General features: G+C 44.1%; 3 protein-coding genes across 4 annotated transcripts in view; all 3 read right to left on the bottom strand.

The window, feature by feature from the left end:
* Nucleotides 1-25,959, bottom strand: part of hoxb3a (homeobox B3a) — an 86,512-nt gene extending 60,553 nt beyond the window's left edge. Inside the window, exon 1 of one of the 2 annotated variants that reach the window (XM_047571237.1) lies at nt 25,260-25,959. The gene's annotated coding sequence lies outside the window, so the exon portion shown is untranslated. Of the gene's footprint in view, nt 1-2,900; nt 4,047-25,259 lie in introns of those variants that run through there. The other variant, XM_047571236.1, reaches the window with a different exon arrangement.
* hoxb5a (homeobox B5a) lies at nt 4,355-10,020 on the bottom strand. Its single transcript, XM_047571245.1, has 2 exons — nt 6,870-10,020; nt 4,355-5,539 (listed from the first exon to the last, which is right to left on the bottom strand). The coding sequence occupies exons 1-2, from the start codon at nt 7,558-7,560 to the stop codon at nt 5,292-5,294; spliced, it is 939 nt and encodes a 312-aa protein (XP_047427201.1). The 5' UTR covers nt 7,561-10,020; the 3' UTR covers nt 4,355-5,291.
* hoxb6a (homeobox B6a) lies at nt 11,489-16,967 on the bottom strand. The gene is made up of 2 exons (XM_047571246.1): nt 14,724-16,967; nt 11,489-12,924 (listed from the first exon to the last, which is right to left on the bottom strand). The coding sequence occupies exons 1-2, from the start codon at nt 15,274-15,276 to the stop codon at nt 12,641-12,643; spliced, it is 837 nt and encodes a 278-aa protein (XP_047427202.1). The 5' UTR covers nt 15,277-16,967; the 3' UTR covers nt 11,489-12,640.
* Nucleotides 25,960-27,666: the final 1,707 nt, after the last annotated feature.

Genomic DNA, 27,666 nt, shown 5'->3' with positions numbered 1-27,666 from the left:
TATAATAATTGTTATTATTATTATTATTAGCAAGGATGCCTGAATTTAGTCTATTAGTCTTATTATTTTTGTTTTTCTCAAATATCTACCGTTTAAAAATCCGTCAGCTTCTTTTCTTTTCCCTTGGACTTTTTTTTTTCCCGCTACTTGAATTACTACAAAAACTATAAAAGGCGAGTTTTTGTTACCATTACTCCCGTTTTCAAAGAAAAAGCACCCCGAAGAACTTTTACTACAGAGAAGAGCTCCTTCCTTCACTTTTAACCCCCCCGCGCCTCCCCCTCACCCCCACTCCTCTGGTGTCTCAATAATTTATGGTATCCCAAACATGGCTCCAAATAACACTGTGAAGCTCGTGAAAAATCATTGCGATGGCGGAGGGCAGCGCCAGGAATCCCCAGGCTGAAAATGCATCGGGGCAGACTGACTTCACATGTAAAGTGAACATAACAAATGAGAGTTTGAGAGCAGAGGGACTTCCGAAAGCGGAATCCTCCTCTCTTATTAGCAGAGTGCGGAGGACACCGGATTAACTGTGTGGTCGCGACCGAGGGAAGCACACTCGTACGTGAAGTAGGCTAGTAGCTGTATAAATATTGTAAGAACAGGTTTAGTTTAGGTTTACTCTGAGTGTAAAACACTCTGTAAAACGGAGAGAGGAACACTTCATTTGAGAGCGATAAATAGATAATATAACAATAATAATAATAATAAAAACAAGTAATGCGCCTACTGCAACAAATAAAATGAAATAAAATAAAATAGAATTCTTCTGTAAAAAGACAACATTTGCGCCAACTTCTATACGTCGTCTTTCTGGAGTTTCCAGATGCTTTGGCTATAAATACGGTTTTGCAAACTTAGAATAATATATACGTGAATAAATAAATAAGTAATAATAATAATAAAAACAGGCAACTTAACATATCTAATTTTGTATTCGGCTATAGGCTATTTTTTCTTTTTTTAAATTATTATTTTTATTGTGTCTTAGTGGTCATCCATCCCTCCGTGTTTGTCGGCCTCTTCCCGATGTCGTGTTGCGTCATATTTACCATAGAAGGAGATTTATTATTACCTTTCTAGTCTTATTGGGACGTCTATGTTTATTTCACTGGCAAAACATTGTGAATTAAATGAATATATATATAATATGCACACACACACACACACACAAAGTTTGAAACTCTAAGCAGTGTTTAAAGAAATGTGAGCACGCGTCCTGTCACGAGACATTGGACAATTGACATGATTGATCTGACCAATAACGGGACGGTGCGCACGAGTGAACTGTGAATTTCCGCGTCTCGAATCAAAACAAGACTATTACATATCAGTTCGGTCGCTAAATTGGGTGTCGCATTCCCAAAAAGGTTCCATGTGTAGCTGTTAAGAAAACTCCACTTCTATTGCTTTCGAATGGGTGTTTGTTTCATTGAGTTTTATCAATACTACAATTTCACTGGAGCAGCTTTGGGGCCTACTGGTGGTTTTAAGCTGAGTCACGTGGCTTCCACCGGCACCACTTTATCAAATCTATTAATAATTAATTCTGCTCAGTCAACGTCGCGTGCTTAAACCGGTTACTTTATCATTGTTTATGTGGGTGTTAAATCTGATCTAAAGGCTGTTAGATAGAGATCCGCTAGCATCTCTGGAGATTTGCAGGTTCTGGTATTTAGTTCTTACTGACAACCTAAACGTTTATGTATCACGTGGTTTCATTCTTTATAGGCTATGAACGCGACTTTGGTTAGGATTGAGAGATGTGCATCATGTAAATACATGTGAGTTCAAGAACTGCACCAATATTTGGTCCAGTGTGGTCTCTGGCTTTCACAGAGGGTGCATATTTTGTCTGTGATTTCGTTTTTTTGGATTGTGATTTCTTCGAACTGGGAATTGTTTGGTTTAGTCTAAACGCTTTTCATTGCAGAACCCCCCCAAAAGAAAACAAAAAAAAATCTTAACTACTGTTGTGCCACATATAGGCTACTAGTGCGTGTCTGCTGACAATCATGCAACTGTCCGTAGCTCCGTTGTGAAATAACCACTCTAAATGTGAACCTTGGAAATGTTTGTTTCCATGAAGCTTTTTTTTTTTTTTTTCACACACACCCATCCTGCTTGGAAAATACAAGGAAGGGGAGGGTGCACTCATATCACTCCAGCGTGTGGGTCTGCGTGAGCGTATGTGTGTCCTTGTCCATCAACTTTGTGGTTAATCTGAGCACACATGGGCATTTTTTACAGCTCTTAATCCGTCACTGAAACTATTTTACGCACACGATGGCTGTGCGTAAAAATGGTGTTTGAGGCATTTGACCCACTGGGAATACGCGAGTCAGATCGGTTTTGCTCTTTCAAAAAAAAATCACATACACGACACAAACAACGCGATATGTTCCTCCGTGCCAGCTGATCTGCTTTTCGGTGAGCACAGTTTCTTCGAAAACAAGTTCATGTTAAAATGCAAAATGAGACAAATCAGTGCTTGGAGCTTCCTACAAACTTCACGGCTACTACAGGTCGTCTCTCCACAAGCACAAAACCCCCGTGCGCCATCGTTACGCACACGCAAAAGTGACGCGCGTGTTTAGAGCAGCACACAAACGCGGCGCGCGTACCCACGCTCACACACACACAAACACTTTCATAATCTCTCTCCATCTGTGACGCCACGACCGTCGCGCGGCCCGGACCAGCCACAACAAGGAATCTCAAATGTCTCCAAAACACCGGAGCTGGGGCAGCACTCCGCGAGTCCGTTAATACAAGAGCACTACACAGTGAGTGAGTGACATGTTAATTACTCACCTCTCTCACTTTACCCCCATCCCACCCCTCTCCCTCTCTCACTCTAGCTCCTTACTTGCAAGCAGCGTTCAAAGTCTACTTACTGTGCGTACTGGCCTTCTCCCTCTACCGGGGTTTTCCAGGGTCCGAAGTGGAACGAAACAGAGATCGCGGGTCTCCAAGAGTGTGAACCGGAGCTGCAACAGCGGCCGGTAGTAGTGGCCTGCTCTCTCTCTTCCGACACACACTCCCTCCCTCTCCCGCTCTGTCTCTACTTTACTGACCCCTTTAGGATCCCTGCGAAGCCGTTAAACCGTCACTTGCTTTCGAGAATGTGAAATATATAGTACATTGTCAACTCCCCAAAACCATAAAACTAACTTTATGGACCCCACGTGACCAGAGGAGAGCCAGTGAGAGGTATCAGTCTGAGGCCAGGCCTGATCTTTACGATCCAACTTGGAGATAAAAACGCTCATCTGGTTGACATGTAAATGTCAAGGCTGTCTTCTTTTTTTTATAGTTTGGCCCAAAGCAGAAGGGGATTAGCTTAAAAAAAATATCTCAACACGCATACACACATAGAAGAGGCAGGAGATAGAGGTTGCGTCCAGATGTGTCCCCCGCCATCAGCTCAGGCAGAAGGCCGTGCAATGAGCGGGGAAAACGGCAGCACCATCAGCCGGTGAGTTTAAAAGTTCAGTTGGTTGTTTACAGTTTGAAACCAGGAGACGGTAACTTAATTTGCCCGGGAGTGGCCTCCGTTCGGACGGAAAGGGGAGAAAAGTGACCAATTTGTCCTCCGCAGGTAGTTTGTTGTGTTGGGCTCGGTCGGCGGGGATGGAAAATGACGTGTGCGTGTCCGGCCTCGAGCTCGTTTAATGATTAGTGAGCCTGTGATGCTGCTGTGGTCCAGGATGTTGTCGCCTTGGAAATGTGGCGTTCAGGGCTCGAGAAAAGCACGGCAAATAGATGGCTGACCTCCGGGCGACGGATTTAAACGTCTCTGCGCACAAGACGTGCAGATGGCGGAGAGGCACGGAAGTGAATTGCGCCTTGATGGACTCGGATTTAAAAGCAAGGCTCACACGATTTCATTTGGGTCCAACCGCGAGATGCCAGGCTTTTGTTTTGCGCCCCAGGCGAACTTTATAACGTGACAGCTTGGTTACTGACAGCCAAAATCGTACAAGAAATATGTGATTAACAGCAAATACATAAGAACACCAAGACATCGCTGATTGGATTTGACAAACCACTTTCAGGTCAAAGTGCTCTTACATTTAGATTTAGGAGCCTTCGCGGGTTATCTTTAAGACTTCTAAATCCCAAACACCGCCGCGTGGTTCGACGAGAACAAGAAGCTTCATTATTGTTGTTGGATTTTTTTTGTTTGTTTGTTTTTTTATTTTTCTCCAAGTTACAAACAAATACAAAAAGCTCACTGGCAGAACGCTCACGGGCCTTTAAAGGACGGTAGCCATTTCCCTTCCATGCGTGCACACTCTCACACCTGCGCGCGCACTCATCCACACTGCAACTACAAATAGCCGACTGGTCACATTTAAAAATGTCAATATATATTTATATACACCATTTCTGAAACATAGATCCAATAATTACAATAGACATAATAACAATATAATACAGTTACGTTTTTTTGTTTTATGTATTTTTTTGTTTTTTTTGTTTTATAGCTATACACAACATTATGATGGATACGGACACACACGCACACACTCGCACGCACTCACACGCATACACCTTGCTTCTTCAATAAAAAATAGGGGCAGATTTTTAATGTTGAGTAACGAGTGGGGTGGTCAAGGGGGCGGAAGGGGGTTAAACTAGGAGGATATAGGCGTTACTGGATCATGTAAATAACTTACAATAAGAGCTCACATGCTAACTTTTCTAGAAAGCACTTGGTCAATTACAAAACATCGCACTTGACACAAAACGATATTTAGTCAATAAACAATAGGTAGCCTAGGTAGCAAGGTTGTACGGTAGAAAGTAGGTAGCATATTCTTCCTTGACTCCTCTCCTCCGGTCAGCCATTTTTTTTAACGACGACAACATACAGTAACGATAAGTTCTTTTTTTGTTTTTACAACAAGAGCAAGTACCACAGTCATTTTTTTTTTTTTTTTTTTTGCCCTAAAACACCAACAGACCAACATGCCGAACAAATAAAAAGTGCTGCGCTGCCGTACAGTTCTCAGTTGATAGTGTGAATATTTTTTTTTAAAATCTAGATTTGGAATATGTTTGCGTGTTTTCTTCATCACTGTCTTCGTCCGTCCCTCCGTTTTTCTGTTGGCCTCTTTTAGTTTTTTCTTCATGTTTTCTTAAAATTTCCCTCCCGTTTGTTGCTCGGTTCCCTCCTGAGAAGCCTGTACATGGTAGTAACCTTTCCAACGAGATGGATGGTTTTATTCTTCTTGTTTTTATTTTACTTTTTATTTTTTTTCTTCCCCTCAATGGCACAATTTCTAAGGCTGGAAGGCGCTGCCGGGGGTGGCAAGGCTCATGCTTTTCAGTTTGTTGTCCTTCTTCCACTTCATCCTCCGGTTCTGGAACCAGATTTTGATCTGACGCTCCGTGAGGCAGAGCGTGTGCGCGATCTCGATCCTCCGCCGCCTCGTGAGGTACCGGTTGAAGTGGAACTCCTTCTCCAGCTCGAGGGTCTGGTAGCGGGTGTACGCCGTGCGCGCTCGTTTGCCGTCGGGGCCCGTCATATCTGAAGGTTTGGAGCAGACAAAAGGCTGTTAAGGAGCGCGTTTGGATGCACGCGTGTGCGGCATAAACGGGCCTTAAGTGACAGATAGACGCACACGGAGGGCGAGCAGTGTAATTTACGACATCCCAGAATTGCACCGAATAACATATCCACCAAGTTTTCTCTAAAATGTCACTGGATTTTCTGAAGGCTTACTATACTACTTTCTAGTAGATTATAGATACACCGTGCCACTCTCCTCTATACACACACCAAACGTACACACAACACAGAAGCTTAATCTGAATCCACGTGCGTAAAGACGCACCAATATTGCGTACAACTGACACTCACGATTTTATCTCAGCCATTCATTCCCCACAGCCGGTGCTAAAAGATTTGCTTTTATTTGCTGCATTGCTACTTTTTTCTTCACCACCACCCTCTGGATTTCCCCCCTTTCACTCTCTCTGGCTCCCTTCAGGATTTTATTGCCCGTCTTCTGCCTCACCTCTCTAATAGCCTAAAGTTCCCACACCTAATAAAGCTTCAGTTTTCAAAGGCTCCAGCTTCCAAAGCCTTCGTAGCCTCTCTCCTAGTTTTTTTTTTTTTTTTTTTTCAACTGACTCTTTCTTCTTTTCCCACCCGGCTCTGTCTGCGCTCCCCAGCCTGTTGGGCTCTGCTGCCCGGCTTGCCTCTGCCCCTGACAGATTTATGACACTTTTGTGGAATTTGCTAAAATAGAAAGAAACAACAGAGGGGGCAACCATCCGGCGTCCCTGGATTCTACGGGAGGAAAAATGTAAAACAAATTGCACCCTGATGCACAGAGAAAACACGCTAATACGTAACTTCTTCTGCTGGTTAACTAGAGGGTCTCCAGCTGTTACTTTCTCAATTCCCAACCAGCAAAAGGCAATTAAATACACGCAAATGCACTAAACCCAAAAGCAAAATAAATTGATAGTGTGTCCCTTTTAGGAGTTCAACAACTCGTTGATGGATTTTTGACAGCCATATGAAAATATGATCTTGACGCAATGGAAAAAGGCTTGGTGGGGTGTAGACAGAAACGAAGAGCCGTGGCTAATTGTGTGTCTTTCAGCTATTCTCAAGCAGACAGTTTACTCAAATCAAATCAAAGCAGCAATAAGTCTCCTGAATATTTGGTGTGTGTACAAAGAAGCACGAAGCTCTATGGCTCCCCAGCCTCACAAGCACAACACTGTCACCAGCCCCATGTGTCCATACATACAGCTACCAAACTATTGAGCCAGCATTATGAATATTATCGCCCTGGAACTTCTATGATACAGAGCTAATAAGCAGTAAACACGAGAGCAGCATGTACCATGGCTAATGTGCAGCTTTCTCATCCAGGGGAATATCTGTGGAGCCTCGCTGCCCGTGCTGCCGGCGGCTGATCCCGCCGGGCCGCCTTCCTGCTTCTGCACGGGCTGCGGGTGCCCGGTCCTGGGTGGCGGGTTGCCGCCGTGACGGACGTCCCGGTTGTGCTGCAGCTCCTCGGTCTCTGGCGACGCGTCGTCCAGTTCCTTGAAGCGTTGAGCCGTGCCGCCGCCACCGCCGGAGGAGGCGGCGGACAGGTTTGGAGAGCTGAGATTACCGCTTCCTGGTTGCTCCGAGCGGGGAGACGAGCTCTGCGCGCCCAGCTTGGTGCTCTCGCTACCGTGTGACAGGAGAGAGTCTTCCGCGGAGGCGAGGGAGCAGCTGGACGGCTGTCTGAACCCCCGCTCCTGTGCCGGGGAGCCGAAACCCCGGGAGTCCCCGACCACCGAGCCGTCCCCGAAGTGTCCTCCGGTGTTGGCGCCGCTGCCGCTCCCCCCTCCCCGGTTGGAGACGGTCAGATCCATGCCATTGTAGCTGTAGCCGTAAGAGCCCGTCGCATGGTGCATGGTGGCGGAGGAAGAGTCCCTGTACGCCCCGCCGTTCATTGCGCCGCTGCTGGCTCCATAATTTAGCAGTTGATAGTCGGGGCCATTTGGGTAGCGCCCCGAGAACGAGTTTACAAAGTAAGAGCTCATTTAGGTTGTTTTAGAGAGTTGCAAGCTTACAGTTGAGTACTAAGGGGCGCTTGATTTGTTAGATTTCTCTTGGTCGTTATAACGCGGGTACTTTCAACGATTTATGATGTATTAGTGAATTATGGCGTTGCACTGTACTTCGTTTTTAGCTATGTATGCGCCGTCCAAATATGGGGGTGGGGTGGCGTGTGTGTGTGTGTGTGTGCGTTTTGGATGGAGTGTGTGTGCGATGGGGGAGGTGAGGGGTGAGGTGAGGGAGGAGAGAGAGAGAGACAGGGAGAAGGAGGGGGTGCGGTCACGTGCTTTTGTTGACCAGTCGTAAATTCTCGCCGATGACTTTGGAGAGGTAATTCATGCTCTGAGGTTTCTAATGATAATGGGTTGGGCGGGGGCAGCTCTCTCTCTCCCTCTCTCCGTCTCTCCCTTGGTCTCTCTCCCTCTCTCACACACACACCCTGTGTTCGGTTCGAGGTGCCGGGGGTGGGCTCAGAGCGCCACCTACTGCAGACATAATTTATTGCACTGCTCACAAAGTGAGAGGGAGAAAGTAGACTCCCCCCCCTCTCAAAAAAGAAAAAAAAAAGAAAAGTGAGCTGTTAAAACATATCCCTGCCCCTGTGTGAATGTAGGTGTGTTTGTGTGTATGTGTGTGTCATAACTCAGGCCTGTTAACTGGCCTTTTCTAAAGGCTGGAAATTAGTAGCCGGCTACTTTAAACCACAACACAACCCCTTAAAAAACAGACAGAGGCGTCAAAGCAACTCAGACCTGCGCATATACTGCAGATAACAGCACCGAGAACAACAATAATGGTGTAAAAATGAGCACACATGCAGCCATTTTGGTAGGAAGCTTCACACCAAATTATAATTATTATTTTTCTTTTTGCAGTTTGTGTTGTATGGCGTTCAGTCTGCACAGCCACAGTGAATCTACATCCGCTTCCACCACAAAAATATCCCAGACCAACTTTGTGCATTTTAAGTCAGCCAAGAAAGAGGCCTCTTTCTTTCTTTCTTTCTTTCTTTCTTTCTTTCTTTCTTTCTGTCTTTCTTTCTGTCTTTCTTTCTTTCTTTCTTTCTTTCTTTCTTTCTTTTTCTGTCGCCTCCTCCGTCTCTCTTTCTCCCTGCAGCCTCCAGCTGCATAGGAGGAATGTTAAACCTGATCTGTGACGTCCACACTGGATGGAAATCTGCTGATTTATGATTTGTTGATTCCCGTGTTGGGATTCATTTCAGCCAGGGTGCCTCTGTATGCCTCTATATATGTGTGTGTGTGTGTGTAGTAAGCCACAGTGCGCGCTCTGCAGGTTTTCCCTGTATCCCTGAGACACACACCGGCTACAACAGAGGACATTTGAAGAATTCCAGATTTTTGCGTGTGAAATGATACAAATGAACGCGCACCGGCGGGGGGAGTTTGTGCAGTGGCCGACCAGACACTCAGCTGCTCTCACACTGCGTCGGCCGGAGGAAACCAGCAGCTGGAATGAAAATCATCTCGAATATTTTAAAGCAACCGGGCAGATAGGAAATGAAAAATGGAAACAAACAGCAACGGGGGGCCACAGAACACAAAACATACATCAGATTTATTATTTCATCCGCAAGCGTTTAGCACTAAATCAGCCTACTGTTGGCCTAAAAAGCCGAGCGAGAGGCCTACAGAGCCCAAAAAATGTGCCAGGAATGGCCTGGAAGCCACGGAGACACACAGGAGGAGGTACTGACCCAGTTGGCACACACTTCTGAACAGCTTGTTATATATAGATCCTCACTATCACTGAATATTCTTTCCACGAGTCAGCTCAATGATTATCCAAAAACAACAAAACGGCACAGCTTTTGAAGCGCTCAATGGCAGCGATTTTCCATTTTGGCACAATTTACAAACTGCTTCTAATTCTCGAGTTGTATTTATTTGTAACTTTATATATATGCTTTTTATTTTTGTGTGAAATGTGGATCGTCTGGACCAGTCTTTCAGAAATGTTTTCCTAGCTCACAGGTCAGCGTCCGTGTTTAAGCCAAGGTCCTTCAGCAGGAGCCACAGATTTTAGAGCCTCTGCACAGATTGCTAATGAATGAAATAATCTTCTAAACAGCTCAACATATTCTTGACTTCATTGCACGAGCGTATGCACAATTTCGTGTAATTTATAGAGTAATTAAACCCTAATTTCAAGCTGTGCACAGATGTTAAGATTCTGCTAAGATGCTCCAGCTCGGGATATTTTAATATTTTGACTGAAGTTGAAAAAATACAGATATTGTCTATCCGATGGCGTAATAAAACCCCTTCGAACTCTCACAGTGATCACTTCAGGAAGTTTACTGCTCAAATAAAGCATGTGTTAAAGCTCATAAACGGCGCATGCCTTTCAGTAGGGGATATAAAGCATAGACAAAATAATAATCCACCATAACTTTTTTTTTTTTTTTTGTCCCAAAAAAAAAAAAACTAAAATAAAAAATATGTGAAACGCCAAACGCGTGCGTGCAGTTAATGCATTTGTCTGTAAAGCGAGCCCTCTGGGTCACAGTGAAACCATTTCCACTGTGTTTAACATGGAACATCTGCCAGCACGTAGTTTCTATTTTCAAGTGAATTGACAGCATTGTGGGAATCAAACCAGCAGCCGGTCATAGTCAAAGAAGCGGCCTATGGTTTTGTCTAAAGAGCAAACTAAATCACATCTTCTGCTTGTTTAGTGAAACCTTACAATATACTGTAGTATGACATGGGGGGGGGGGGGGTCATCTCATGGTGAGTCTAACTGTATTATTTGTATTAGACATGCGCTTATATTTAAACAAAACATGCATTTTCACACAGCCTGCCTCAAATGGTTCATTTAGTCAGAGTGGGATTAATTATTTACTGACAACGCATGTTACCTTGGCAATATGTACCACAACTGAAGAAGTCTTCTTTGTCACAGTGCTACAACACAGTATATTCAGGGCCGTAAGCGGAAAGGAATTTAGTGAGCTGAACATTTGCAATAGTGTTTTCACCTACATACACATGCTTCTTCATTATAACTTTTATAAAAAGAATTAATAATAATGCCAGTATTTTTCACTCAATGTGCTCCTTTTAGACTCCTACAATTTAAATAACATTATGATAACCTTTTTATATGTGTATGTTTCAGCATAGTATTCATAACATGAGAATAATATTTCATACTTTTTTTATATATATAATGTAAGTCCACTGTTAGTAGGATAGCGGCCAACAGAAATATTAAATTACAATTAAAAACAAACAATAACAACAACAACAACAACAACAAAACACTGTGATAATGTTAATTCGGTTACTGCAAGTAGCCATGTTTTTATGTCCACGTGTTATCTTAGCACGAGATAATAGGGAAAAAATGCTTTTCGTGTTCACGCGCGCACCGGCGAAAACCCAAGATGGAAGCCGCGCGCCGGTCACTCAGGGGACAAGCAGAGTTCACAGGGTCACGAGGACATTGTCCACTTTGTCTGGGTGAAGTGTGTGTGTGTTGTGCTGTGTTGTGTTGTGTGTGTGTGTGTGTGTGACGCGTCTGGCTGCCCGGCTCGAGGACAGGTCAACTTTCTCTCCCTCGCTCTGGTCATCAATTAGTTGAGCGCGCGCCATCAGCGGCAGAAGCAGCTCGCGCCCCTTGTCACTTCCCCTCCGGACCGCCGCGTGCGCTTACTTGGCCCCGGCCGCGGTCTCGCCTCGCGCGCCGTAAATAGCCTAGCTAATGTGCGCGCGTGTTTCGCACTCCCAAGTAAGAGGCTAAAAGGTTTACGAGTGTGCGAAGGAGGCCACTAAATCATAACACGAAACGCCGTTTCGACTTCGGAATCTTTTGATAGCCTTCCGCACTCGTCTGAATGTATTAACTAGCAGCACATCCACCCTCGCCCCCAAGAACAACCTGTTTCCGTTTATTTCTTAACGTTTTATTGAACATTTCTCATAGGTAGTATACGTAATTACTTGACAAAAACACTAACATAAACAAACAATGTAAAAATACATAAAATATAGGCTACACTTTTCCTGAACGTCTTTAGGTAGTTTGGAGAATAACATCAGTAGGTTAACACCCCCCACCCCTACCCACACCCCGCCCTCACTCCCCCCCCTCTATACTGGTAAAGTATACAACTAGAAAGGTTAAATTACCCTCACCCGAAATTACACTATTTTCACTGTACAAAGATATTTGTCCTTGCTGATTTCTACAGACTACATTTTAAATATGACACAGATCCACGTCTTCGATACTTTTGCCCCCCCCCCCTCCCCACATTGTTTTGTACGTGCAGAGCGTGTTCGCACGTTTAAATTCAAGGTATAATACACAACACATTTACAAAATAATAATAATAATAATAATAATAATAAAGATGTTAAGGAAAATGGGGGAGATAGGGGTCAAGTCCCAAAGCTTTAAAACAAGTGCCGACAGAAGATAAGAAGTAGGCTATATTTGATAAAAGTGATAATGATAAACGAAAAAAAAGAGACGAAAAGTTTGGTGGTTTTCTTGGAATGCTTCAAGAAATAGTGTTTCAAAAAAAAAAAAAAAAAAAAAAAACGTGTCACCGATTGCTGCTTTAGCCTACTGTATTTAATACTTTGGATGTAATATAGCCTGACCCCTCGACCCCCCCACGTTTCCCTTTTTCCCCCCATTTCTTCATTTTATCTGTCCTTTCCACAGTTTCTCGGCTCTTTCTCTAGAGTCTTTTTTATTTTTTTTTTATTTTTTTTTTTTTTACAACTTATTTCCAACAATTAGACCACAAAGAGAGGCAAAATACAGCCTAAAGAAAACGGCAGGGAGAAGGGAATTCTCTCCCACTCTTCTCTACATGTTTTTTTGTTTTGTTTTTTTTTTCTTAAAAAAAATGTAGGATACATTTTCCCAGAGTATTCACATCAGACGAATGTCTGGACGAACTTTCGAGATGGGAAGGGATCAACCAACGTGTCTTTTCCTCCATCCTCCTCATTCTCATTTTTTTTTTTATATATATATATATATATATACGTGTCATTTCAGCTTATTTAAATTCTCCCCTTCCCTCTTTCACTCCGTCCGTTTCTCCTCTTCGTCGGCACCGTTCGCCGTGGAGGAGGAGGACGAGGACGACGATGAAGAGGAGTTGATCAGCTTGTTCTCCTTCTTCCACTTCATCCGCCGGTTTTGGAACCAGATTTTGATCTGCCGCTCCGTGAGGCAGAGCGCGTGCGCGATCTCGATCCTCCGCCGCCTCGTGAGGTACCGGTTGAAGTGGAACTCCTTCTCCAGCTCGAGTGTCTGGTAGCGCGTGTACGTCTGACGGCCGCGTCTCCCGGGGCTGCCGAAGGTCCCTGAGAGAGGAGCACCAAGTTACACTTCAACCACAGTTATCACATATTACATATCATATTATATATTAGTTATTAGTTGACACGCGAGACAAAGAGTTAGTCACCGCCACCCTATTCTATTCTATTCTATTCTATTCTATTCTATTCTATTCTATTCTATTCTATTCTATTCTATATTTTAATTTATTTATTACAACCTACTGTATGAAGTAGGGTTAGGATTTTATCGCTCCGCCAAACAGTCGTCCGCCAGTCGTATAATGTTCTAAGTGTCATCATAAAAAGGACACATACATGCAACTAGCTGCGCTATAAAAATATTAATTTCAAATAATATTTTAACTTCATTTAATGAAATCTTAATCTTAACTGAAAGCAAAGCAACAAATATTTCAAAACTATTAGGCCCGGGCGTCTCGTTGTTGCAGGCATTTTTACAGATAATAATAGTACTAGTAATACCAGTAATGATAATAATGATGATAATAATAACATCAGTATGGGTAGTAATGGTCATATATCACTGGGTAGATCCCCGGTGAGGATCATTTTCCAGGGCTTTATTCTCCTCTGATCCACACTAACAGTATTTTGGCCCCTGGTGGTAAACAAATCGCCATGTTGTCAGTTTCTCAGCTTCAGTTTCTGTATCGATCTGAAAAGGCAGATCGTGGACGGGGAACCGCACGCCACTCAGGGCGCATATCTAAATCAAAATAACCATAAATAAAGCCAGATTACGGAGAAGCAGTCGCTTTTTTCTTTTTCTTTTTTTTTTTTTTTGTGCCACTCCGTTCTCTCTCCAGCTGCCATTTACATGTTCAGCATCTGCCATTTGTATAAATATATACATAAACATATAATATATACACTGCGCGCCGCCGTTTTCGCCATGCTCCTTATATGTTTCTCTGCGGCGCAGCTCGTTTCCACATCATATATCAAAACTCAAGATTGTCCTGCAGGGCTTTTGTACAACAGTAGCTCTGCCTCATCCACCATTAGTCACTTCACTTTCAACAGGCCGTCTTCTCTCCGTTGAACAAAAACGCCCCGGTTCTTTTTGTTTTTGTACTTTGGTTTAATTCGTGCCACGGCGCAAAACAGCGCCCTATTTGTTCCCATTATGAGGGGTGACATAAATCAAATTATTCCTATCAAAAGCTGCCTTCTGCATAATTCACTTCCACTACAAACTTGGAAGTATTTGCATGCCAGATTATCTTATCGGTTCTGAATAAACAGTGCAAGGTTAACAATACAGGCAGCGTATAAGATAAGAGGGGTCGTGATATATAAAATAGCAGCAGGACCTTTGATATATTTCTTCCCCTGTCGATAGAGGGATGTAATGTGTTGCCGTGAACGACTTTTATTTTGTCTGTTACGTAACATTTAAGGAGGACAATTCAGGGAGAGTACACATTTCAAGTACACACTGCATGCTTTTAGTGCTCTCTGTCCCTGTATCTTGCTATCTGCTCCTTGTTTTCACCCACAACACTGTCTGACAGGCTCTTCCTCTAACTTTCCTTCCCCCCCTGCTCGGTAGCAGCGTCGGTCAGCAGGTCACGGCAGCTACAACCCAAACAAACCCGGTTTATGACGGACAATAAAATACCGAGCACATGACTGACTGGCAGGCCAACAAACGGGGATCATAAAGCAGCCACTGAGAGAGAGGAGGGAAAGGGGAGAGAGGGGAGACAGCAGCAGAGAGTCTGACAGAGGAAACAGACGTCAGTTTTATGACGGCGGATCATAAAATATGCAAGGAAGGGGAAGAGTAAGACACTCACCATTGCACGCGTTCATCCGCTGCATCCACGGATAAATGGGGGCTGACGCCGCTTGCTTGTCGTCCATCTCGCCGAATAGCCCCTTCCCGCTGACCCCCGCGCACTCCGCTTTACGGTGCATTCCGTCCGGGCTTAGCAAGAGCTGGTGCTCGTCCAGGCTGCACGGGTGCTCCTTATCCCGGTAGAAGCTCGTGGCAGCCGCGGCATAGTTACAGGAACCTGCTCCGGTTGCACCCCCCACACCGACCCCTACCGCCGCCGCCCGGTGCCCACTGTACGCTCCGTTGGCCGCCTGTTGGTAGTAGGTGGACGCCGCGTACGGTTTGTCCTGGTGCACGCCGCCTCCGCTCGCGCTGTATGCCACCGCCGCGGCAGCTGTAACAGCTGCCGCCCCCGGGTAGTGCCTGAGCGGGTGGTCGGTCGCGTATCCCGACGAATAAAGTGGGATCTGACCCAGGAACGACTCCGCCGCCGCTGCCGCCGCCGCCTGCGCGCCTCCGCCGGTGCCCGGTAGCGTCACCGGGAAAGAGGAGTTGACAAAATAGGAACTCATCGGGAGAAAGTGGAAGGAGGAGAAGAGACGAGGAGAAGAAGAAGAAGAGGAGAGGAGAGGAGAGGGGAGGACAGGAGGGCACGAAACAAACACAACAACAACGTTGACGCGATGAAGAGGAGTAGACGGAGGCTAACGGCTAACGGTTCTCCCTCCCGTCCTCCTTCCTCTGCCTTCCCCTGCCTGCACTTTATGATTTGTTGTGTTTTATAGCCGACAGTCCGACGGGCTGCTGCTATCACTTAGGCTAGTTTATCGCAGATTGGGAGGAGGGGGTGAGGAGGGTGAGGGTGGGGGTTATCGGGGTGGCTGTGTGCCAGTGTGGGACATACAGCGAGGGAGGGAGGGGGGCGAGGGGGAGAGAGAGAGAGAGAGAGCGAGAGCGAGTGCGTGTGTATGTGAGTGGAGAATACGGGATGGGGTGAGGAGGGGAATAAGGGGGGAGACGGAGACCAGCTGACCCCCGACTGACCAATGGGAGGCTTCCGTGCCTGGCATTCGTCCGCCTCCAGTTGGAGAGAGGAGGAAGAGGAGGGGGTCTGGGAACTACCGCGAGCCCCCACCACCACCACCATCCAGCCTCCACCACCTCACGCTTTTCCTATTTCCCTTCCTCAAATCTCCCGTTCTCTCTTTTCTAATTCTCATCCGATCTCTCTTTCTAATCTTCCTCTGGTACCCGGTGAAATTACGCAATCACACCGGAATCCTCGGCGCGTTAAATTGATTCTTTCTCCCCATGTGTGTCTTCCTCCGTCTGTTGCTGGATCCATAAAACCCAGCATCACACACACGCACACGCTTCTCCCCGAGGGGAGGGGAGGGGTGTGTGTGTGTGTGAGGGGGGTGCCTCTGCTGCACCACTGGAGGCAACCGAATAATAAAACATATTCCCGGTGCTTTGCAGATAATACCGACCGCATTAAAATGAATTTGTCGAGCGTAAATCACTGCCGGGCGCGCGCGCACACGGCTCATGTGTGGTCCCATTTGCGTGCGTGTTCGTGCGGTGGGTATGCGAGTTTGTCTACAATTTAATGCGGGCTCTGCACTGCTATAATTGAGGTGTTTGTATATTTGCAATCGTTATGTTTGGTCGCTGGGTAGATTTACGTCCCCCTTCCTGGTCAATGTGTGTGTCCCATTCCAACCACAGGCTTTTCATCGCGGTTGTTTCCTCCATCAGAAGAGTAATTGATAATCTGGAGGGGATTTTTCTGAGCATAATCTGATAGCCGGTAATGTTTTATTGCTTAAAGATAACACGAGAGACGCCAGCCTTGTCCCGTATTCTGCTATGTGAATGCTTTACTCGCAGACTGTGGTGTTTTGTTTTTAATAAAATTAAAAAAAAAAAAAAAAGTGGAAAAGTCTAAAGCAGAGGTCTGTCCCGGTTGATCAGTGTGCGCCGTGAATTATTATTCCTGTTGCTGTGACACTGATTGGACTGAGAGGTAAAAGGAGGGGAAGAAAAGAAACAGTCCTGAAGTTTTCCGTTTTCTTGACACTGATAACTTTGCGCCTGAAACTATTTCCATGGTGGCCATTTATAAAAAGAAAATTACATTTAATTTAACCAGCTCTCGTTTAGCCACAAGTGCTCATGCTGCAGCAATAACACCAAAAAAGTAGCTTCTAATTAATGCAATTTTACAACTTGAATTAAACATATTAATTACAAACTAGTACATGCATGTACACACAACTTAATGCATTTTCTTTTAAATAAAATATTTAAATGCACAAGTATTAAATTGCAAAATGTTATAAGCTACATTATGTAAATATTACTAAATAAATAATTTTTAGTAGAAGACCATTTTTCATAAGTATTTATATTGACAAATATATTCATGCAAGTTATATTTAGCGCCTAGAATATTTTCATACGTCATATTATTGCGACTACTTTTAGCACAATTGTTTTGGAAGTCACGGGCACAAAACGCCATGAATAAATAAATAAATAAATCCAAAATGTAAAGGAAACAGTAGCACCCACCTAAAGTGTAAGTACATTTTCAAAAGACTGACGGCCATGGATAGCTGCCCTCTGCTACTTTGCTGCGCTTTAAAGGCTGGCCAGAAAAGAAAGGAGAGGGGCGACGCAGAAGGGAGAAATTTAAGACGGCCTGCTTTTCATTCGCACTTACAAGCGGGATATGTGTCGCTGAGGTCATAAAATAACCGCAGCCATAAATAAGTCTCAGTCTCTCTGTCTTTTTCTCTGTGCTTTCCCCCACAGGCTCTGACTTGTCCGCATGGCCGAACTGCAGACAGTCCGACTGACAAATAGAGACAAAGGCTCTATTTTTACTTTTACTTTACCCTCCCACCCCATTCATTCCGCCATGTCTTCTCTCCTCTTTTTTTTTTTTAAACAAAAAAAAAAAGCAGAGAGTACAGAGAATAACTTTAATCCTCTCGCCCTACGTGCAGGATCACGCACACCGATGGGGCAATCTCTGTTTTTAACTTTCATTTTTTTTTGACCTCTCTCCGTTTTCTCCCTCTACTCTCCTGGCAGGACGCTCTGCTTCCTCTCCGCTTTGTGGGAACGGGAAGCAGCAGCATTGTGTTGGAGCTGACTGTGGTTTAATCATTAATGAGCAGCAGCTAGCAGCCGGGACAGGACAGGCACGGCTTAGCCTACACCCTGGGACACACACACACCCACACCCACACACAAGACGGTAATGCTATCATTATAACCCATACGAATTAGCGCGCTCTTATGTGATTGTTGTTTTGGCGTAATGTCAGTGCTACCTGCGGCAACCTGGAGGGCAGATATGGCGTCCTGACAGAAGAGTGACAGACTCTGATTTATCCGGTGTTGTAGCACTAAAGATGAGTCTGTGTAAGAACGAGTGATGTGCTGTTAAGTGCGTGTTTACCACGTCCTGAATTAAATGGCACCACATTGCGTAAATTAATGGCAGGCCTCAGCATGTGATGGTTGAGTGTCTAATAATAAATGATGCATACTTTTTTTTAAAAAAGGAAAAAAAAAAAAACATAGCTACTCAGGTTAAACTTCTGTGTATAACATTAACTCCAAACTTATATGATGCTTGAGAGGGTGCGTTTCTAATGTACAACAAATATAAATTAAAAACATTGTTAGAAAAGTGTTGCTATGATTCAAATAATCTGGCTACTGTCAATGAGTCAAATATGCTAAATCAAATATCCATTTATTGTTATATTTTTTTGTTTCATTTTGTTTTGCCAAAGCCTAGATTTAGGCTCACGTTAGCTCAAAACCTCATAACTTAAACATTAACCTCAGTTGGCCTAAAACTGGGTTATGAGGCTCGTGTGACTTGCTCTTGAAGGCAGCAACGTGGCCTTATTTCATTTAGAAGATCATGTGACCACCTGAGACATTCATACAGCAGCAGCAGCAGCAGTAATGCTAGCTGTGAGCGTGTGTGCCTGTGTGTGGCTTCTTTGGAGCTAATGTTTTTGTGTGTCGCTGCAGGTGTGTGCAGTTTGTGGGGCTACAAATGGCAGAAAGAAAGGAAGGCTCGGGATATGGAAACGGAGACAGGATGAGTCGGTGCGTTTGGAAGCTATAGTCGCTCATGGGAGAAGGAAAAGGAGAGAGTGGGGGGAGAGCAATAATGGAAGCACATACCACAAAGCAACGCAGTTACAGTGCCCTCTGGAATTATTTATTGCCTTCCATTCAACACATTTGCAGACATGAAACCCATTTTATTGAAGCAAAATAAAACAGAGTTACATTTAATACCAGCAGAAAATACTACGGATTAAAAACCGAAGCAGTTCCCAATCAGATGTTCCTATTTTTAGGAACTCTTACGACTTCCTGTTTCACTCTTGTGTAAGGTTACAGGACATTTTCCTGTCTCAGTTCATCACTATTAAAAAGACCGAATGCCACGCTGAGAATGTAGGAAAGTGGTAGAAGAAATTACACGAAAACACAGCTGGAAACATCAAGCCAGTAATTAAATACATTTTAAGTGAGAGTAGATGTTAAAAATCAGCCCGTAAGTGGATGTGTGTGTGTGTGTACTGTCTCCAAAGTTCATAGCTGGATAATTGTGATTAGAAAATCTCCAAAACAATCAGGCAGCTTGCCTATAACACTTCAACTTGTTTTCTGGAAAGAAAAAAAAAAAGCCTGTGCCAGCAATCAATAACAAAGTAAAGCATCTGCAGGACTCTACACTTCAGCGGAGCCATGCTGCATTCAGATGAGAGCAAAATCCAGCTTTTAGCCAGCAAACATCAGAGCTCGCTTCGGCTCACCGACAAAGATAAGATAACCACGCAGAAGAGCACCTCATTCACGCTACGGGGCTGTTTTTCTTCAGAAGGCCCCCGGTAATTTGGAAAACGTACACGCCGCCGTGCACCCAAATCTAATGCTAGCACAGATATTAAACTTAAAATAGAAAGGAATCGGAATCCACACACACTCCTCCTATCTAAACCCCGCTGGGGATCTGTAGGATGAGCTAAAGAATCCGCAACCCTCAGAATCTGAAGGAATCTGTGTGGAGGAACAGCCTCAGACCCAGAGCCATGTGTTCACCAGCCTCAAAACAGTTGTGGGGTGCAAATTATTGAATAAACTGATGGTAATAATTGTTGCACACACATTTTATATTAATCATGTTTTGGGAAGCAAATGATTAAATTACATTTCCTTTATTAAAGGTCAGATTTTTGTGTATTTTGTTCGAATTAAAGGTCACAAATATAGCATGAGCTTTTTTTTTTTTGCTTTTTTAATAGTTCCAGACACACATTCCACATTCCCTCTGACGCGGGCTATACAGCCATAATTATGACAATCACTGCTATTCTACTAATAACTAATAACAACGATAATAATAAATAGAAAGTATGTATACCTACTAAAGCGGCGGAACTATGTGTTATTATGTGATGTGTCTCCCACGGTTTTCGATTGGCACGGTGATAATTAAGTCTCAAAACGGATGCGCATTTTAAGCCCGCAATGTTCCTGTGCAGTAAATCAGACTGGTGTAACCTGCACTGAGCGTCAGTGCAAACAGTTGAGAGCCGCCGAAGGAACTCCAGGAATCTACCAGAGATAGATAGAGGAAGAAAGAGGGAGAGAGAACTCGGGGGCTTTTATGGCTTTATGACTCTTTATGACTCCTTGTAAAGTCCGAGGAATGGCGACGAACTGAAAAACAGGCCCGCAGCAAACAACAGATGAACAAATGTGCTGTCCTGCACACAAGGGACGCGCGTGTACACAGATGCGCGCGCGCGCGCGCGCAAGCAAGCAAGCAAGCAAGCACTGTACAGTTCAACCGCGGTTCACGTGAGCCCCGGAGCCGCTCAACCCGCGAGCGTTTCACACGCTTTTATTAACAGGCACCGTGAAATAATTAACAACTGTGAAATTAAAACTTCGCCGTTTTTTATTGGCCGTGTTTTCTTTCCGATGCAGAATTTTATTTTAAACACCACACAGAGAAAATTACACGAGAAACAGTCACGCATTTAAATCTTCCTTCCGCGGTCGGCCGAGGAAGTAAAACGGAGATAAAAGTGAGCTGCCTTTAATTCATATATAATTGGTAATAGATCTAATTTGCACTTGTTGGCTTTATTTTTTTGTTTTATTTTATTTTTTTAAAATGTAAACTAGTTAAATGTCTTACTTTTTTTTTTTAATTCAAAAACATTCTACTTGAGGTATTTAGAAATTCTGCATGATGTTTTGAATAAATTAACTTCAAAGGCTTTCAAAACAGGCGCGTGCTGGATTATCCCATTGTTGAATTGTTTCAGAAAAATAAGAAAAGTTGCATTATTTTTAAAATATACCCATTTTTATGCGATAGCTAGTAGTAGTTATATAGTTGCAGTGTGTTTTTGTCTTTATGCTCGGTGGCCGACCGTTCCTGTGAGTTAATGACAAACTCAAAGAAACTGCCTGGCTGGTGTATTTTTTTTTTTTTTTTTTTAATGTATCCTATTAATGGTTTCCAGGCAGAGGGAGTCGGGTGGCTGCGACCTTCAGGGTACTTGGAGCTCGTGCTCTGGGATAGTTCACCGGACTGTTACGGTGGGCGCGAGCCCCGGGAACCGTTAAAGATTAACTCGCGGATGAATGCACCATCACGTGGAGGGACGCTTGTATTCTGAAAGTTTCTGGTAAATACACCGAGCTCACTTTTACGCCGTAAGATACACCATTTATTTGACATAATACGTAATATAATAAACACATAACAAAAACGGCTACAAAATTATTATTTGTGTTATTATTATTAATTGTATTATTATTCACAATACTCTATCATAACTTAGTTGTAAAACTCATTAGTATGTATAATATTAGCCAATTAAAAATAACAGTGAACGCCATGAATATTTATTAATGCCGTTGAATCGTTATATAAAGCTGAATAATCATGTAAAATTCCCCCGCTGACTCCGCCGCCAGCTCAGTATAGGCAGCAAATCCAGTCGAGGTGTTTGAGTTGACGAGTAGAAAATAGATGACAGGAGGGAATATTGATTTTTTTTTCTTCCCTCTACCCAATCTTAATGCACTGAAGTTGATTTTGAATGCCGAATTAAAGTCAGATGATGCTCGGGCCATAAATTACAGGCAGCGCCTTGGATCATTTCAAGCCTGTGTCCTTTTACAAGGGTGTCTCAGATGATCACACATGATCACACACACACACACATGATCACACACACACCTGGATATATGCATATATCTGGGGGGTGCACAACAGATCTGCATATGAGTGCTGGTAGCAATGATGAAAGAGCAATCACACTAACACTTTGAAGCACGCGCACGCGCATAGCATAGCCTCCCGAAACGACCATCTCGACCAATCAGCACTTTTTTTTCCCTTTTCTTTTCTTTTTTTTTTAACATTTAGAGCATTTCTTTCATTTGGCGCAAACAATCTCAAAGCACTCTCTCACGCGCAGAGAACACCGCGCGCGCGTTTGCCTGTTCTCGTTTGGCTTCTTATTCGCCACGGAGTCACAGCAGCCGCTAGGGCTAAACCTTGGAGGAAAAGTGAAAGAGCTGAAATTCTCTTTCTTTCCTCCCAGACACAAATCTCCCCCTTTTCTTTGCATTTATCAAAGAAAAAGGAGAAAACAATAGACACATGCTCATGTGCACGCTCGCCTGCGCGCACTCGTACAGGCGCGACCCCTGCCCGACTTCGTGGCTTCGTCGGATTTAATTCCGAAGAGGACAGAAAATTAAGAAGAGCGGGCACGTCCTCGGTTGCGAACACCTATAGAGCGCGCGCACACATGTTTAGTGTTACATCCGCAGCCAAAACGCTTGTTTTTTGTGAGTCTTTACCATGCGGCCATTGCCGTGTGTTTGTCTCCTGTAAAGTTTGGTACTTTTGTCAACGTGCCGCTAGATGGCACCAGAGCGTTTCGGTAGGAGAAGGTTTGGACCGCTCGGAGGCTCGCTGCTGAGCATCTCCGCCACACGGCAACACTCTCCCGGCTGCCAGGCAGACTGGCCGCCGCTCCTTTACCTTTAGCTTGTGGAGCTCTAGACTTGGTGTAGTTTTTCATTTGTGAGCCTGGTTTCCAGTTTAGTTTTACTTTTCACAGATAAAAACAGTCCCCGCCATGGAAGGTCTTTTATTGTTTGTATCATTTATCAACATATTAAAGTGTTTGTACCTGAAATCGTTTGTGTAGTGTACTTATTAAATCTTTATTTCAGCTCGTTTAAGACGGTTATCAGGGATTTAAGATGGTATTGTTGTTCATACGCCTTTTAAAGATAAACATAAGACTGAGACTAATGCACGCACACTGTTCATTTTAATGTTTATCTCATTAATGAAGTAATAATCATATTAACAATAATATTGTTAATATTTATAACGATGATGATAATAATAATAATAATAATAATAATAACATTAATAAAATTACCATATGTTTCTTGATGGTGCAAAAGCTAGCACAAAGATTTTGTAAATTAAAATAGCTACTTTGTGAATATGCATTCACTTTAATAATTTTTTGGGGGAAAAAAACGTTAGCATCCTGAATTTGTCTCTTGGAGATAATAAGTCATTATAATCTCTGATTCTTTTTGAAGGGGCGGTTTTATAAAGTTTTGGCCCTGCGCATAAAGACAGTACCTAAGTAGCATGTAAGAAAAATAACAGAGCTATAACGTCACTTTTATACTATATATACTATACTGACATTTTCGTATTACTTAGGTCGATATGGTTCGGTCCTGCGGCTTAAAAGATCACTTCATGAGTTACTGCATTTTTTTATTTTTTTTATTAAGCGATGAAAACTTTAATATTTATTTCATGGTTCAGATAGAAAGACAGTGCCGGGTATTTCTTTCCACATTCATGCGTGAAAGCTTATTTTCCCATTGCCAGCAAAGTGCCATATTTCACCACACGAGAAAACCTGTTTTTCCAGACAGAGGTGCTACTGTCTACCCACATATTCATTCTCCTGTTCCACGATTAATAACGAGTAATAATTACCACTATATTTTACAGCGTGGTTTGGTGATGCATTTAAAATATCCTGGAAAAAATATACCAAATGTGTGCACTTATTCGGCTACTTGCACAATACTGCGACAGGGATCATCAAAAGAGCATGTGTACCTGATTCTCCCACGAGTATTTGCCAGAAGCAAACAATACGCGCTGTAAAAGAGTCGTGTTAACAGTTAGCTAAATTAGTAGCCTCATTGAGTTTGGGGATGGGTACAGAGCAGTTACTCTCGGGGCAGCGTAAAAGAAATCCTCTCATGTATCTGTGTGTGTGTGTGTGTGTGTGTGTGTGTGTGTGTGTGTGTGTTTGGGGATGAAGGGATACCCTCCAGTAGAGGTGTTTGATATTTGAGACAGCAACAAATTGCAGACCAAAGACATGACAAATAGAAAGACAGACCTGCAGATGTGTGTGTGTGTGTGTGTGTGTGTGTGTGTGTGTGTGTGTGTGTGTGTGTGTGGTGTGTGCAAACGTGCGTGTGGGGTGATGGGTGTTCTGGCCGTTTAGCTGAGAAAGAAAGAAAAACAAAACAACAACAACACCCCGGCCATCCCAGGAAGGAAATGAGAAGAGAAACAAAGTCATAAAAGTGGGCTGGACGGACAGAGAGACATTCCTCTGTCTGAACTAACACACACACACACACACACACACACACAAAAACACACACGAGGTGTCAATCAACTGAAAGAACCTGGAAGCTTTTCCACTGAGGTCTGGAAGTGAATCCCTTACAAAAAAAACACAACACGAGTGCACAAAAGCAGAGCATAAACTCGCGGATGGACTACAAATAGACAGCTACTGCAACCGAGTTTACACACACACACACACGAAGAAGAAGAAACATCCGGTAAGATTCACAAACTAACGCCTGTTCTTTCCTTTTTTTCTTCCTTCTCCTCAAATAAACGACATCAGTAATTTAAAAATGGCGATCTGCCAAATCCAGCTCACCTGCTCTACCTTCCCTTCAAAGCCATTCTCATTAACGTATCTATTACCTCCCTCCAGCACGCCATGCACGGCTTTGGGGGCAAAATATATATATATATATTAAAAAAAAAAAAAAAAAAGGGAAGAAGATGTGAGCTTATCTTCCGGATCTCAAGCAGCCAACTTTAACCGATGGATGGCTCCTTTCGCAGCTAATCCCACCACTTAGAGAGCCAATTCATCTAGATAATTCATCACGGAGCCTAATCCGGCGAGGAAATGCTTTAATCTGAGATGGGAAAGTAGCACTTCATTTATAACGTTAATGTATGAAGCGGGAGCATCCGCGTCACGCACGCAGAGCTCTGCGGCTCGACTTGCTTTCTGTGTTTTTTTTTCTTTTTTTTTTCGTTCCTTAAAAAAAAAAAAAAAAAAAGGGAAAATGCGCATGCAGGAGCGCGCGCAGGTCTGCGGGAGCAGAAACGTGCGCGGAGGGCTCTTACCGTTTGTTGATCATCCGTCACGAGCCCAACACACCTGCAGCTCACTCCGGCGTCCCGCGTGCAGGCAGCCAGGCACCCCGGAATGGCACGAGACGAACCTAGACCGGATGGATGGATGATAATTGGATGGCGGAGGGGTGGCGGCTCGAGGAGGTGAGGAATTAGAAGTGGGGGGAGAGGAAAGAGCGCGGGGAAGGGGAGGGGGGGCGTTCCCCCAGTTGTCACTCAGTCGTCAAAACACTCAAGTCATCTTCATCGCCGCCACTGTCATCATCATCATCCTCATCCTTCTCCTCCTCCTCCACGCGGGGGAAGTGACAAATTAAATAAATAAATAAATGACAAATTAAAAAATGAGAATAATGAGGTCATCTCCGGGATGGTTTCCCCGGTATAGGGTCTCGTGGCTCGGCCCCTCTCCCCGTTCTCGGTCCGCCGATTTAGCGTAGACAGAGCAGACGGAATGAGAAGCCATAGCGGGGGAGGAAGAGCAGCAGCAGCAGCAGCAGTGGGAGGAGGAGGAGGAGGAGGTGGAGGAGGAGGGTGTTGTTGTCAACGTCTCCTCTCGCCGGTTCCACAGCCACAACCAGTATTCTCATCAACTCGTCCGCTTAATTACAGCCGCTCGTTCGGTTCCTCGCGGGTTTTTTTTTTTGCCGGGGCTCCTCGCGGCGCCTCGCGAGCCCCGGACGGGCCGAGGAGGGAGAGGCTGCTGCTCGGGCCGGAGCGGAGCGCAGCAGCAATATAGCCACTTGGGAAATCATAAAAAGTTCATGTTCACGTTAAGCGCGTCCACATGACCAGCCCGTCGGCCAATCCCCGCGCGCGGCCACTCATAAACTTGTATCACAAAGTTGTAAATTTTCATAAAACAACAAGGAATTTATTGCATTTCTTCACGGAGTGCTGGGAGAGAGAGAAAAGGGGAGAGAGAGGGAGCTGCTCCTTCTCTTTCTCTCATTCTTCGCCGCCATTTTCTTCTTCTTGTGCCCCTCTCACACAGCAAGCTAGCAGCTTTCAAAACACAGAAAAGAAAGGAATTCACCCCCGTCCTCTTTGCCCTTTAATATTAGGATGGCGTCTTGAAGACGTCATGCTAACAGAATGGTTTTACGTGCGTTTGTTGGTAATGGACTCAGCGTTGTGGAAGGGCCACAGAGGTTATGTTCTTACAAGTGAATCTTTGTAGCATTTAAACCCAGAAAGGTTATGAAGTCATATCGATGTTATAATTACAAGGTGGCAGAAATGCACAATAAGCAAGTCAGTATTTGCATGGTTCTTCTTTAAATTGTCAGGATATTCTATAAAAAAAAAAAAAAAAAAAAAAAAAAAAAATGTGTTAACGGCTCATTTTTTGACGCTAAAATAAGAACGCGTTGATATTATAATATCCCCGGTTGTTGTGGTTATAAGAGTAGCTTTTCGAGGACTTGTTTACCCCACGAATATCCAGACAGTGGCTCGTGTAAATAAACCTTACGCAGTGTCTAAAAAGCCGCCATTTGTGGGTAAAGGCTCTTTTTGTGACCAAGGCCGTGGAAAAAGCAAGCCGTTTAACCAGGCACCTGGTCAGGTTAATCGGCTGTAGGATTCAGAGGGAAATAACTGGGCATTTCAGAAGGGCGTCTCTGTCCTTTGTTCACATCTCCTCACCTGGGTGGAATGAAATGCTGCACAATGCGCGGTGAAAGGAAAGCAAAGTGGAATCCAGACTGATTGTGATCTGCAGACACAACAGCGGCATCACCTGAGCGTCGGTGCGGTGCGGTCCGGGAACGGTGTGCGCGCAAAAGCGGTTTCGCAATGCGGCAAGGCATCACCATTTTAACGGCCTGCGGCCACGAAGACGCAGGATGCACATAGGCACTGCAAAGACAAACCCCTCCAAAAAAAAGAGAGAGAGAGAAAATCTGCATTCGTGCATCAAAGGCGATGAAAAAAAAAAGTCAAAACACACCCTAATAATCTCGCACTGTTTTCATACTGTTGCTGTTTGAGAGTTTGTTCTCGCTTAACCTCAGTGTTGAAGTCTTTCACCGTGTGTGTTTGTTAATGCGGGACCTGTTCTCCCAAACAGGAAACTGAGCCCAAATCTAACGCGTCCCGAATTTTAAATGAGCGATCCTGCAGACCGTTTTGCTGCAGTATGACAAAAATGATTTCACTTTCCAACCTAATAAGTTTTCTTGAAAGTCCAGAATTTGTAGCCTGTTTACGACGCTCAGAGGTGCTCTGACGAGGAAAGACGGCCTATCTGACTTGTTAAATCACACATTTAAACCAGAACAAGAGTCTACTCTACACACATGCCGACCCACGCACACTATGACCAGTAGAGCACGACATAGGCTTTTTTTTGTTGTTTTTGTTTTGCTCATGTGTCAGTCTGCATTTATCTCCTTTC

Source organism: Mugil cephalus, chromosome 20 (genome assembly GCF_022458985.1).
Source record: "Mugil cephalus isolate CIBA_MC_2020 chromosome 20, CIBA_Mcephalus_1.1, whole genome shotgun sequence".
Taxonomy (NCBI): Eukaryota; Metazoa; Chordata; class Actinopteri; order Mugiliformes; family Mugilidae; genus Mugil; species Mugil cephalus.
Note: the sequence above shows the minus strand (reverse complement) of the source record. Positions and strands in the feature narration are given on the sequence as shown.

Coding starts and splice junctions, on each gene's coding strand:
- hoxb6a (XM_047571246.1), bottom strand. CDS start 15,276: ATGAGTTCCTATTTTGTCAACTCCTCTTTCCCGGTGACGCTACCGGGC. Junction 12,925..14,723: donor GCGGATGAACGCGTGCAATG/GTGAGTGTCTTA, acceptor CTCCTCTCTCAG/GGACCTTCGGCAGCCCCGGG.
- hoxb5a (XM_047571245.1), bottom strand. CDS start 7,560: ATGAGCTCTTACTTTGTAAACTCGTTCTCGGGGCGCTACCCAAATGGC. Junction 5,540..6,869: donor AAAGCTGCACATTAGCCATG/GTACATGCTGCT, acceptor CCAAACCTTCAG/ATATGACGGGCCCCGACGGC.